Genomic DNA, 15,090 nt, shown 5'->3' on the forward strand with positions numbered 1-15,090 from the left:
GAGAGAGAGAGAGAGAGAGAGAGAAAGAGAGGGAGAGTATGGCAGACGATGTCCGGCCATGACCCTGCTCCGCTGGTCGTGCCTCCTTTACAGAGAAAAGAGAGGAGACCAGAGGAGCGAGGAGGATCGGCAACGTGTGGAGAGAGAGAGAAAGAGAGACAGACAGAGAGAGGGACCAATGGTCAGCCACAGCACACGCAGTAAAACGCGCTATAAAACGCGATGCAGCGCGGACCCGGCCGCGACGAAGCCCGAATCTCGGATGTCGATCGTGCCGGCGCACCTCGCAGAGAGATTGCGGCTATCAACCGCAAGTGCGTGACATCATCGATCGCTCTCTCTTTCTCTCTTTCTCCTTCTCTCTTCCTCTCCTCCTCTCTCGCCAGCGTACGCCTCGGCGCTCTGTAAATCAAGTAGAAAATCCACAAGAGCCTGGCACTCAATCCCCGGTGAAGCCTCGGTAAGGCGCGGAGTGGTTTCAAGCGATCTCCTACCAATAAAAACATTATTACGGCATACGCTATTGCAATATATATATATGTGTGTAGAAAATTACTGTCGCGCGATCGATCAATCTGCCTGAAACGATAAATCTCTGATATTGGATTCTAACAAGTGGAGCAGTACTGTAATCCATTGGCAGCGAGCGGAAGAGAATTTACTTCCCTCGTAATTTAACCGCGCTGCGGTTTGATAATTCCGATTGAAAAGTCCTTAGAGAAATCGTCACAACAAAACGTAATTTCATTAATGAAAATAAAATTAGGATATATTTCGAAATGGATACGCGTGCGGTAACGCTTACCGCACATTACTGTTGTAACACTTCGCGGCTATTTGAACCGCGCCGTTAATGAATATCGTTGGTACAACGAATAATTTATGGAGATTTAATCTTTCGACCGTGATGGATAATGTAATCCGCGGATAAATCCCTCGCCTCACATTGTATAATATATTTTATTGCATTTTGCTCGCCGCGAATAAAGCCGTGCGTCAGGCAGAACGTAATTACCCGTGCCATGTGCAATAATCAAATCTTCAATCGTAATACATCGTTTTAATGCGAGCGCACGTTGCTCTTATTCCGCCATTCGCGTAATTTTCATTTACTACACGCGACGTTAAAACACAAAATTGCATTTTATATTTTGTCGTTCGAATATCAAAAGTTTATCACCGATCTTTTGCCGACTGTGTCGGCGTGCAGTTGTTTCAAAAATCTATCGAAATGACACTCGGTCTTTTTCCCCTTTTACGATTAACCGTAAACAAGAAATGTGGAGCAGCCTATTACAAAGATTAACACGAAGCTCAGCATATTCTCCGATTATTCACACAAATAATATTCAATAATTTCCGCCGAGCAATCTGCCGCGCCGATAGGATTACGCGTCGACCAACACGAGGGAATCCTCGTCTATCCTGCGCGCGTTTAAATCACACGTTACGATGCTCGGGCCCATTATTTCACGAACGGAAATAGTGCCGGGCCGCGCGCACGTTGCACGGGGGTCAATAACCATAGTTGCCGCGCTTTCGCAAGAGAAGATGCAGAATTGCCGCCGCGAGCACTCGCGTGGTTGCATCAAATCGGGGGTTGTTATTTATAGGAACAGCTGTGGGCATTCCCGCACCGCGCAACGCGCGGAGTCTTCTCGTAACATTTGCAGAAAACTTCCCCCCCGTCATCTCGCGCGCTCTCGCGCGAACAAACGCCTCGCGAGAGTGCGGCAATCGCGATTACGTCCCAAATGTATTTTAAGGCGACCACCTCCTTCGGCCTTTTTCCAAGATAGGATCGATCCGAACAGGGGAGCGTACGCTCTAGTGAGACGTTTACTCGAAATTTATCACGAGTTTGAATCGGATTAACACAAAGTACGCTCGATACGACAAAATCGCGGTATACTCAAATTTGTCCGCAAATTGGCGCAATACCGCAACCTACAATTTTCTAAAATTATGCGGGCTAAACAAGTGACGTTTCGAACGAAGCGATTAAACTCGCTCTCTCTCTCTCTCTTTCTCTCTCTCTCCTCTCGTACCTTTTTCCCACAAGTCGCTCGATAAGACGAATCAAATGATCACGATCGCGCTAATCGGAGGAGTTTGATTTCTCGGGGAGAAAGATCGGATAACTCGTAACACGATACGCACTTGATACTGAACTTCGTATTATGTTTCTCTCTTTATCTCTCCGTCCCTCTTTCTCGTAAACTGTCCCGTGTCATCGTAACAGCTGCTCACAATTTTAGGAGCGGAGGCACTGAAGTCACGCTTGAAACTATGCACGAATACTCCCCATTAATAAATTCTAACTCAGTTATAATTGGAAATTGTCAATTATATTGCCGTACCACGTCGCCGTGGAAGCTTCCTCATCGGCGACAAGCCGAGCGTGAAAACTTCGACTATGACTTGCCTGATTTATCAAAGATATTCCATTTAGTAGCGGCAGACGAGGCGATCGATGCCGCCGGGATGAGAACAGTGACTCGAGTCTATAGACCTTATGAAATATTGAAAGGAATTCGTCATTGTAGATTGCTGGGTCTCTCCCGCGACCGCCGCCTCCGCCGCCATTCATACTCGCGAGAGCGACTGCTATTGACAGAATTCTTCAAAAATTCATCGCATCCCTCACTCGGACGGAGACTGCAATCTCCTTCTTTCCTTCTTTCCCTCATCGGCAATCCGTTATCGTCGAGTATAAACCGCGCTTTATCTCGTCGCAAGGCAGACACTTGAGGGCGCGACGTCGCTCCTTTTTATCTATTCGCCCGTCGAGTTTATCGAATTTTTTCCCTTCTTTCTCTCTCTCTCTCCCCCCCCCCTCCTTCTTTCTTCCTTCCTCTGTCGTCCCGATCTTTTGCGTTTTTCTATCGGAGACGCCTCGTTAAACGTCAATAAATCAGCTCGTATGCGCGCAACGTCGCAGGAACGACAATAAACGCGTATTCCAGCGGTTTCCGCACGACGAACGGAAATAAACATTTAATTAATTGTCGATGGTCAGTGGTCGTTAATCGTTACGTAAGCGTCGATGATCGGCACGTAAGAATGTTATCAAACGTTACCGGTCTGCAATTCTTTCGCCTTTCGATTACATTACTATCTTAGTTTCTATAACGATGCCTAAATATGTTACTGCAATTGTTAAAAGTATAATAGGATTTGAATAATTCACATCATGACGCTAATACCAACACACGTAAAGTACACCCTCAGAAAGAATCTCTGTTACCGAGACAAAAAATATTCTCGACGCATTTATATTTCTCACAACCTCATTTAGTATAAAAGTAAGACAATATCAAAGTAAAATCAACAATTCTTATTCTCCTCTATCGAATTAAAAAAGATTGACTGACTATATTGAGACGGGAGTAACTTACATAAATGTAAGTTTACGTATTCTTGCGCTTAGAATAAATTTTCCCTCCATCTTGCAACGCACGAAGTTGACACCACGATATTAGACTAAAGACGACATGTACTATCATTTTATTCTAGATTTGAGAATTTTTTATTTAAGATTAAAATATTTCTTTCCTCTATAACAAATACGAGTGGCGCTATATCGATCCTATTTTATGATACATTCAAATGTAGCAGCATTGGATCCGGAAATTTTTTCTGTGAGTGTACAGTAACACCAAGTGGAGCAACTGGGAAGAAAGAGACATTTCTGAACAGATCCCCGACAAATTTTCGTGGTATCGAGATAACGTAACGCAGAATTAATTTTCATTATTCGTTGAATTATTTATTGCGAACGTGCTCGCAACTAATGAGAGCGTTGTTCATGCCTCGCAAATGAATATTTATCCTCGGCGGGCGCGTCGCATTCCGGTTTGTTAATTAGGACGCTGATTGAGGTAGTCAACAGGCTCTCCGCGAATTTTGGCAATCTCCTAACTACCCGCGGCAATTAATATTCATACGGGGGAGGATATCCACTTCGCCACTTCTCGCACGGTGTAAAGCATTTTTACGGTCCCCTGGAGCCCCGCGTTTCTGGTAGACCGGATCAGATAGGAGCACGCGTATTCACCGGCTCATGAAATTCGGCAGATTTTATCTACGCGGGCCTCTCTCTCCTCTTGCGCCTGCGGTTGCACCGACGCGTATTATAAATTTATCGCGGTCGGTCATCGAAATTTCATCGAGCGTGAAAGTCAAGTGCACTCGGCGATCCTTCGTGCACGCCGCGGAACGAATCGTTCTCTCTTCTCTCTCTCTCTTTTTTCCTTTTACACGCGCTTGCAAACCCTTTATCTCACATATTTCTTATCCCCCCCCCCCTCCACTCCTCGCTATCTGCGTCACATCAATTCGGTCACTTGTTAAAGTAACTTTAACACGTGATTCGGTCAAAGAGGCGCCGTGTACCGTTTTAATTAAGGCCCTTCGCAATTTTTAAAAATAACCTCCGTTACGTGCGTAGCCTGTTGACGCTATCCTCCGTGCATTTTGATGAAGCACAAGCTAACTGAAGGCTCAGTCCCCGAGGCTCCCAAATACCACGCTGATTAATGCGCTGAGCTTGCCCCTCGCGCGATCTTCACGCTCGACACTTTGCAAAGTGCGCTCTTCGAGAGTCGAAAATAAGCGTTCGCTTACGCGTCGTGGAGGACGCGACGATAAACACACTTCGCGATCGTTTGAGCTCGCGCCCAACGGAGAGCGGTAAAATAATCCTCATAAATCCAAGAAATTTGCGTTATTATCCATAATAACAAATATGAAAAGACGAGACGCTTTCGATCGCGAATGCATGAAAAATTAATGTCGCAACGACGTGGAAGGGAAAAAGATAGGGCAGTTCGTGAGACACACGAAGCGAATAAATATTGCGCTCTTTTATTGCTTTGTCTTTACCTCCGTGCTTGAGCGATGGGCTCGAATCACGCTCCGCAAATTTATCAGGTCCGACGGGGGGGAGCGGAGGGGGGGGGGAGGATGAAGAACCGTGACGGGGAACTCGTGAGGCGAGCGGGCGATAAAAGAACGAGACAATTGCGAGGGAGTGCGGGAGGAGGAGGAGGAGGAGGAGGTTACTTTATTTAATTTTCGCGACTCACGAAACGCATTCTGTGCCGCACGCGTCCTGCAGCGCGCTCGGAGAGTTGTGCCGCAGATCGTTGCCTCTTCGGCGAATCGCCCTTCGAGGAATCGATTTCCGCTCCGCGCGCGCGTTCGCCCGCTATGAAACACGTCCGATTATTATCGAGGACTCGCGGAATAATGATTACGGCCGAGGGCGACTAATAATTGTGATCCGGTTGCGCTGGATCGACGCCGAAATTGTACCCGCTGCGCAAGAAGTTACGGGCCCGAAACGCGGCCGCGGCGATTCCTGCGATTTTTGTTCGGCATTTTGTTCTTGCTTCAAAGTTTGATCCTATCAATAAACGACCACGTCAAGCACGAATGAAGACGAGAACGCTTGAAAACCGTGCCAACCGTATCGATTTCGACATTTTATGTTACGCTCAACAGCGCGATTCCTACCGAGCATAATCGAGATGATATAAATAATTAATTACACAATTTGTGACCTGCATTGCGGAATTAATAACGCGTTCCACCAAGGCGACGTTGAATCGTTCTGGGAACGAGCGATCTTAGGTATTTTTTAATGCACATACCTTTCAAGTGTGAAAAAATATCGTCTCGGTAACAATCGATGAAACGATTTAATCAGAGAATGAAGCAATAACCGTGTCGCAGAGTTCTCTTTTATCGTACACGTTCTAAAAATCTCAAGAAATTATTAATCTTAAGTCAAATTAATATTTTGTCACAACTCATTTATTCGATCCCCGACGATTACCGCGATATCGATTTTATTATCACTGTACGATCGTCGGTCACGATCGACGGAATGATTTAATCTCAAGAAATTATTAATCTTGAATCAAATTAATATTTCGTGACAACCTATTTTAATCGATCCTCGACATTACCGCGACGTCGATTTTATTCTCACTGTACGGTCGCGATCGACAGAATGCTTTAATCTCAAGAAATTATTAATCTTAGGTCAAATTAATATTTTGTCACAACTTATTTTAATCAATCCCCGATATTACCGCGATATCGATTTTATTGTCACTGTACGGTCGTCGGTCGCGATCGACAGAATGATTTAATCTCGAGTGCAATCGCGTTGGGCAAGACGATTAGTTATAGAAAATGCGTGCCTAATATCGCTCGCGTCGTAATCGCGCACGGTTGACGCAACGGTATTGCAGCACGTGTATTTTTTAGCATTTCAATTGCGCGCTATCGCAATAATGGTAATATTGTCAGCGCGCTAAAATCGCCGATAGATAATGACGCTTCTTATTAACCAGCTATAAACGCAACGGCGTACGTATGCGCCGCGGGCCCGCCAGGCCGACCTTTTTGTTCGCTTCGCGATCGATCCACGTTGCGCATCGGTACGCGTAACCTTTCGAGTGGTGCGCGCGCTTTGGAGAATTCGAAACCGAACGCACATCTGCCCAAGTTGCATTGCGCAAATCCGGGGCTTTTGCTTGAAATGTTTGCCGCGCGTGCACGTGAGCTGTCTAAAAAATCTACCCCTAAAAAAGTATTACTTTTAATGTTATCAAGCTACATACTATCTCTCTATCGATGATAAATCGTATTGCAGATACCTTATTCTTATCCGAATGTGTTGTTAAAAAGGTCTTATCTTTCAGTTTTTCCGCGAACGATCTCGTAGCAAAATTTACAATCGTTTATATAAAATTAGACTCGATTAATTCTCTGTGGCCCGATTTTTCATTTTCTGGTTAACTGTTAACCCAGAAGTTACTCGACTCTCCATCTTTTTCTACGTTATTATCTGAGAAGAGGCGGAAAGTCGACTAACCTCTGGTCAACAGTTAATGAGAAAATGAAAAACCGGGTCCACGTTGGTCAAATTCAAGCAAATTCATAGGACATTCTTTGTACTGTCGCGTTTAAGAGAATGCTGATTCGGCCGATTAGCCAAGGCGTCGCGAGACACGTTTGTTAACGCGCGATCGACGCCTTCCCGAAACGGCAAAATCACGGCCGATCTCCGATAAATGCGCGGCACGACGCAGTTGCAATTACCGCGTACATCTGTCGCTCGTAGTTCCATTGTTCCGGAAAAGCGTGCAGAAGAATGACGCGATAAAAAAAAAAGAGAGCGCGCGAGCGGAGCGGAGCACGGTGCGCGGAGAGGAGCACCGTGCCAGCGGCCGAGGTGCATTTTACGCATTCGCGTGCGTATGCGCTGTGTGCAGCTCCGGCGCGGCCTTGAGAGGGGTTCTTTGTGCGGTTCAGCGTTCACTGTGCGGCTCGCGCTCACACAGCCGCGAAACATACGGGCGCGCGCGAACACCCACACACTCGAAAACTTGGCTCCCGCCGTTACATACGTACACTGTAACAAGTTGCGTTGCACTTATGTACAAAGGGCGCTCCATGTGACTCACGTGCTCGCATATGCTACCGGCAGTCTCCGTCTCTCTCTCGCCCCTCTTCCCGTTGTTGATCTTTCCTCTTTTCCCTCCGCCTCCTATTCTATTTATTTCTCTCTCTTTCCCTCTCGTTCTCATCCGGTGTGTATATATATATGTATATATACTCGCACACATACATACGCAAACACTATATATGTATATATATATATATATATATATATATGTGCACCGCGTTTCTCTCTTTCTGCTCTCTGTGCTCTTCTCTTTGTCGGTCAACGTCTCTATCCCACTCCACCGTTGGAGTGTGCACATAGCTCGATCCAGATATACACGCCGAAGTGCACACACGAGACCACGAAGAGTGCATGCGGGTGTTGGCCACGTGCGCGATGCACTTTTTGCTCGCGGGGCAACCTTCGCCTTTTATGCGTCGTGCGCGCGCGGGTCCGCGCTGGAACTTTATACCCTTTTCAGCGATTTGCTACGACGAGCTTTTCGGTATACGCCGTTGAACAAAGGTAATGGGAAAACCGCGACCGCGGGGATCACCGTGTGTTTTTCGTAAAGTGGAAATGCTCCGTCGAGCTTTTCTTTGATAACGCTGGGCGGTCAAGCAGAAACGTGTAGCAAATCGATTCGCTATCGAGGCCTTTGTGTAATATTTCCTGAAATTCTAATACTAGACGACGCTTTAAATGTAAATGAAAATTTATTAATGCACTGGTTATTCAATTATTATTTCTACCGTAAATTTCTCTTTACGGAACGTCATTCAATTATTTTTAAGTACAATCTCAATTGTTAATGAGATTAATGGTACACGAGATTAATGGCACATAATTAATCTCTTTCATTTTTTTTCCTGGAGATAATTCATCTTTCATGCGACGTTTCTCATCCAGCCGCCTGCTTTCAATCAATCTTTCCGCGTTTTCTGCATTTCAAAGTGCATCTGTATGCCATTTCCAAGATTTATAGCTTTTAATACTCGTGTATTACAACAAAATCAAGTGGAAACAAATTTCGAAAGAGACGTATGTACCTCGTCCGAACTGCAGACAACTATTGCTGATTTCTCCGTGAAACCGCGCATATAAAGACATAAATCTTTCAACATCGCGAGTTCGGCATAATAAATATCGAGTTCGATTATTATAAATCTCTCTCCGCAAAGGTTTAGCGCGGGTGTTCTCACGCCGGGCTCTATCGAGTGACATTTGGCTGGAAAAGCAGGTAGAAAGCCAATGGGGCGTCGATGCCGCATCTCTACGATGCGTATATTTTGCAAGCGGTGAAAAGCGCGCGAGCGGCGGCCATGTCTCTCTCTCTCTCTCTCTCTGTCTCTTTCAATCGCGACTGTTGCTGCTGCTGCTGCAGCGCGCTGTAGAACGAAGATTTCGCGACTGCGAGCGGCTTTAATCGAATGTAGGCGATGACGACGATGTGTGCGCTGTTGCACAAGTGAAAGAGCCGCGAGCCATTACGGACGTTTACTCGAAATGTCAAGGATGCAACCACGTGTGCTTGCGCGGGAAGATGACGGGGAGGCCGAGAAAACAAGATGGAAGGAGAGAAACGGGAGAGAACCGAGACAATGACGGCCGCGGGGCACGATAGAATTGTTATTTTGTCACGCATGGCTCGTGTGTACGCGTCCACGTGCGAAGTGAAAAGTGGCCATGTCTAAATGTTTCTGGAACCTTACGGTAAAGCGGCTTTTCGCGGGAGACGCCGTCGCTTTCACCGCTCCGGCCGGAGTCGCGCGATGCGCTTTCAAGGTTGCAACCGCGGAGTGCAGGAGCATGATATCGCGATTTATGTTTCGTAACACGCGACAAGCGAGTATCCTCCCGATGCTCGGTTATCTGCAAGGGGCAAAGCGTGACATCAGCAGCGCGTTGATACCCGATGCCGATCGTGAAGTGAAGCGATACGCATTTATAATTGACTTTGTTGCATCAGCCGGTATTAGGATTCTTTGATTTTCGAGCTGGCAAGGGGATGACGTGGCCGCTTAATAAAACTGTTAGTCCGTGACACGATAACGAAGAGGAAGATATATCTCGGCGATAAATAAATGACGAGATAAATGAGGCGGAAAGCGTGTCACGCGGTAGCGGGAGGCAGCAGCGCGCGCGTTGGAGGCTTGGTCGTCGAGGAACTGTTCTACGAAATCGTATAGCCGCGCGACAGATAAAAACGCGCATATATATCCAGGCGGGAGACAGGCAGTCTGCCGCGGCGCGTGATAACGCGCGTTTTCCAAGTGTAGATATCAACGTATGTTTGTCGAGCTTAGAACAGTTGATTCCAAGGCCTGTCGACGATTGTCGATGTCGTTGTGTCACTATCAACGAACAAACTTTACGCGCAATAGCTTGGCAGACGTGATCCTCGCGCCGGAGAGACTGTAAGCACCGACATACGCAATTCGGATATTAATTTTATCTTCGGCTTCGCTTTATAAGAAAATACTCCTGATCCCAGAAACTGGAGCTGGCGAATGTCATAAAGGTTTCTTACGGTATCCAGATAAAAGTTGCACGTGCGCGCGCAAGAATAGTCTTTCGTAATGTCCGCAAATGTCGAAAGTGCGTGGAGAAGGCTGTCGGATCGCCCGTTATAAATTTTAAAGCGGCCATTATCCAACAATGTCGCTCTTGCCATATTCGGACCGCGTTACCTTGCAGCACGCACCTAGTGGCATTAAACCTTATATACGAAGTAACCGTCTCAACACACTCCGGTCGCCGGCGAGTTGCCATTGTGTAACGTAATTTGCGTGTAATCAATTGTCGTTATGAAGCGTGGCGATACGAGCGCGAGTGTTATTACCGTTCGTTGGCGTACGGTAGCTGTAAGACCACGGTCATCATTAATTCAACCATCACGTGACGCGGCCGCCCGTTAAACGCATTCGCGCTGAAAGAGTCTTAATTACGCCATACGGATCGCGATCAATTCAATCTCCTCGTTTCTTCTCGATTCCCGTCTACGTCGAGACGCAGCGATTTCTTTCGCGATTGTTTTTTTTTCCTCGTATACTTTGTAGAACTAGAAAAATTCTCGTAGAGCGAGTCTTGAGAGAAGATTTTCCTCTTTTGCTCCGCAGATCGGGCACCGCGTCGATCCGGCGGTTCCGGGTCCCAGCAACCTCTGGTGATCTGGCTGCAGCCCGGCAACGTCGAGGACTTGTCGAGCCTGCCGCTGCCGGACCTGGTGCAATCGGCCGTGGATCAGCTGCCACCGCCGTCGCCCCAGGTGACAGTTTCTGTCCCCAGCAGCCCGATGAGGGACGCGACCTTTCAGTTCCCTGAGTGTAGCAACGTCAACAGCAACGGCGCACCGTTGCCGAGCCCAAGGCCACGGCCGCGAAGACGCTTCGCGTCGGAGAGTTCCGTCATGGAGACGGGCCCGATCGAGGTGAGCAACTGCAACGGTACCACCTGCCGCTGCCACCTCGGCTTGATCGTCAACGAGAGGCAGTCGTGGACGAGCGTGGGTGCCAATCTCAGGAACATCGCCGGTGATTTCCACGCGTGCAGGACCAAGGTCAGTGTTACACGCCAGTCATGCATCGTTACTTGGTGTTGAGATCCGCAATGCCGATTCGATCGAGTAGCGAGGGAGGAATGCAAATTGCGGATCTCGATGTGGAGCGACGCTTTCTCCCGTCCTTTCCCGTATTGAGATCCGCAACGAATTTGCATTCCTCCCGCGTAATTCGATCGCATTGATACATCGAGCGCAGGTTCGAGGACAATTGGAATATTGTAGATAGCATCTATATAAATATCTGTACCGAGCCTCACGCGCGATTTACGAGATTAAGTTTTACTTTCGGGCCGGTGTTATCGACAATTTCGAGCGGCGCTGACATTGTCGTCGCTTTTTTCTTCCTGCTGTCGCTGATGGCGTAATACAGGAGCGTTTATGGTGAGAGGAGTACAGGTGTAAAACGCCACGCGTAAAAATTGTACGGCACGCATTTTGCACGCACGGGAGCCATCGCGTAACTTTTCACTCCGCGCATCGCAATTTCATCTTCCCCATGAAGGCTTTTATTTGTCATAAAGTTACCCCTGTGTCGCGAGTATTATAAAACGTAACGAATACGCGACGAAAAGTCCTCCGGCGGGTGTTTAGCTTGAAATTTCGCTCGCCCCCGAAACCCCTAAATTCTTGTTACTCAATTTACAGATTGTATCGTGAATTTATCACCGCGAGCATTACAGATATACTTTGCAAATTTACATTCGTTCTTTTCAAGGCACGGCGAGTTCAAAAAGTACGTCGATTCAATATAATTATAGTAAATCGACGCGTCCTTTATCCGCCCGAGTATCTTATCGTCTAAGAGAATCTTTCACGGAATTTCTATATCCATCTCGTCTGACCAGGCCGTATCTATTCACCTCGATGACCATTAACGTTCGCGAGTATCGATTCTGGCCGGGGATAGACCAGTGTCCAGATTCCTCTTCCGATATCCAGGATTTAATAGCGCCACGAGTGATTCAATACTTGCCATTCCGCCGCGGAACTTGTAGGCGTCCGACTACGATGGATTCGCGGTTAGAGAGGTGTATTTCTTCCTTAAGAAAGATAGAAACTACTCGTCGTCGCGTGGGCGGGGTCATAAACGCGAATTTAGTTATATCAGGGTACCCGGCGGTGTCCCGCGGGTGCAATAAATATCAGCTCACCACCGTCGAGACGTCTAGTATTGCCCCCCGTGTGTACGGCCCGGGTGCCACTGGTACTTCATCAAAACTCCACCCGTCCCCTTCCCCCTCGTGGTGGTCGTTCGATCAAATATGTATCGCGGACTGGTATGGGCCTCCTCTGATACTTTACGACGGCTCCTCTCGTGTTCGCGGTCGGGAGAAAGAAAGTGGCGATTGGGAATTGGCTGGCGGATAAATAGAGAAATGCGGATCGGAGAGATATATATATATATACAATATATTACGAGCGTAGAAACGATGTCATCATCTTGGAGATTAACGCAGTAATGAAGCGTGACGTTAGTTTGATGGATTGACGCACTCTGTGTATACACGAGATTATAATCCGGGATTCTTTCCTGAAAGGAATAAGTAATGCCGATGTCGCGCGAATTAATTGTGAAAATCTTCCTTTTCTAGACGCGCCGGGAAACTCATTAGGGAGACGATCTTTCTTGAATATTTGACTTTGAAGCGCTCTATACGAATCACGAACGCAATTTCCTGTTGCCTACTGTTAATCGAGACGAACGTATTAATGGCTCGACGTCGATATCATACCGAGTCGGTTCATCCGACACGCGAGAGAAATGGGCATAATTAATGCGAAAAGTTTCCGATTACTGTCGCGGCAGTTACGGGATATCCACTTCTTCGTTATTGAAAAGATTGCGGAGGGTCGTCCGATCAAATATGTATCGATGAACGAGAAATTCCCCCTCGGTTTTACGACGACTCTTATTTGCGGTTGCGGATTGAAAGAAAGTGAATGGCGGCAGGATGAGACACTAATAGGAAAAGTAAGAAGAAGAGAAAGTAGACGCGGGGGAAAAGGATAGTAAGATGAACAAGGTGGAAAGAGTCATTTCTCTTTTATTCCGCCTCGCTTTTATCCACTTTAAAGGTCCGCCGGCGCGATACCCAATCCTGGAACGTCTAATTATTGCTGGTTAAGTGCCGATAATTGAAGGGGGGCGAACAGACCCGTGAAATTGAAGAAATCTCTCCGTCTCGCCTGCCCCGTAGGAGATCGGATACCGATCGGTTCCTCGGTAACTCGAGGAGCGTCTTGTTGATAATACGAATCGCAGAGGAGCCCCCGGAGCCGGCGGGGTCGTCTTTACGCTTTTCTCTTCTTCGCGCGCTCCAACAAATTGAAATGTCAGATTAATACCACGCTGGCAACGTCAATCGCGAATTAGCGAATGACATCTCATTACGTATCTCGTCTTGTTGTACATTGATTTATTTCCTCACTTGGGTAAAATGCGCAATAAAAGTATATTGTTTCTAATAGAAAATTAGGGCCTTGAAACGGGTCACACTTGGATTAATTCGTCGAGTCTCTTGTTCGAGGTTGGCAAGATTTCATATTTCTTGGATAAAGTCCATGCCAGTGGTAAAAACCGGTATTTTCCGACCAAAAAAAACCGACGAAAACGGGTCTTCTCTATTAAAAACGATAAGATAAGTAGAAAACTTTTAGAAAGCACTGCAAAAAAGTATTGTTTCCCGCATAAACTAAAAATTAATATAAAATTTAGTATCTCCGAAGTTCTCGTTTATAATTAAAAAACTTATTACATTGGTTTCTTTTTAAAATAGTGATTAATATCTATAATTTAGTATTTTAATCAAACATCTTTTCTCATAAAAACTATAAAAATGACCAATATTTATATAAATATATTTCAATTAAGCATTAGTTACTTTTGTAATTTTTGCCAATTTATTCCATATTCCGGATAAGTCCGGGACGGTAAAAAGCCGGAACTTACCACGGTTTCTTCCACCAACCCTGGACTTTTCCAGCCGACCCTGCTCTCGTCAGATCGCAATTGCAATGCGTTGCAAATACGCGGAAGCGTAGCGCGCAAAGTGCCCGGCACCGAATCGCGACTTTTCCGACGCGTTTGACGAGCTTTTCGCGGATTTGCGGAAATACAGAAATCGCGGAAACGATCTTCTCGTCTCTCCCGTGCCCCTCCGTCGGCCGAACGGTCGCGGGAAACCACCGACGGTGCTTTACATATGCATGGAGAGTAAGCGAGCATGTAGCGGCTAAGTGGCCACATCCCCCTTACGTGAAAGTTAAGTGGGCATGGCAGCACGAGCCGTGGCCACGGGCCGAGAAAATTATCTTCAATTATCTCGTGCAATCGGAGCCTCCCCTCCCCCGCCCGCTTGTTCGCTCCTATCTCGCGCGTTTCGTCTATCTCGCTCCTTTCGATTAGCCTTTCGGCCGATCGTCACTTTTATGCCTGCCCGGTAATCGAATGGCCGTACGCGTTCTCGCCGTGTTTTCGTTGACCTCCGGATAGAGAGGGTTATACACCTGGTAACTTGCGTTTCTATGTAATACAGGATTATGGGTGAGTGGCCGCGCTCGTAAAACGCGGGATATAGTACTCCGACGTGTCAGAAACAGCGAAATAGCCGACTACTCCTCGTGTATCGCTTGGAAAATTGAAGCCAAGCAATTTCCCGCGAGGGCATGCGCCGATATCGCCGGCCGCGCGCTCCCTCCCGCTCCGCGAAACTCATTACTCGCGAGCGGCAAAGTCGAAATTTCAACACGCGGAAGCTCCCGAACGACTCGATCCGACTTGTTTCCCCCGACAGGTTGGCGTACGCGCCTCGCGGAATAAACGCAACACGTGTTACGTTGTTCCGCCGCGCAACACGAATCCCGTGGCGAAACGCGCGCTCGCCTGACATTTATCCACAGTCGTTTAAACGATCTGACCGACGCGCAAATTGATACATTAGTATACCCTCATCTCTCGCGCCGCGGCGAGATAACGGATCTTTTTACGATGGCGCAAGCCGAGGGCAAGCCGCGTCGAACCGCCGCTGAAAGAGGAGGCCCCCCGATGCAAGAAAGCCGATAGTCGTTC

The 15,090-nt window shown here is 47.2% G+C and overlaps 1 protein-coding gene across 5 annotated transcripts in view; it reads left to right on the forward strand.

Annotated features, from left to right (window-relative positions):
- Positions 1–15,090, forward strand: part of LOC105566677 — a 401,439-nt gene that overhangs the window by 377,026 nt on the left and 9,323 nt on the right. For all 5 annotated transcript variants that reach the window (XM_012020872.1, XM_012020874.1, XM_012020873.1 and 2 more), the window contains one exon: positions 10,579–11,018. In XM_012020872.1, coding sequence (XP_011876262.1) covers positions 10,579–11,018 — 440 coding nt within the window. The remainder of the gene's footprint in view (positions 1–10,578; positions 11,019–15,090) is intronic.

This window comes from Vollenhovia emeryi, unplaced genomic scaffold, assembly GCF_000949405.1.
Source record: "Vollenhovia emeryi isolate VEMERY1.0 unplaced genomic scaffold, V.emery_V1.0 DF939143.1, whole genome shotgun sequence".
In the NCBI taxonomy this organism is placed as follows: domain Eukaryota; kingdom Metazoa; phylum Arthropoda; class Insecta; order Hymenoptera; family Formicidae; genus Vollenhovia; species Vollenhovia emeryi.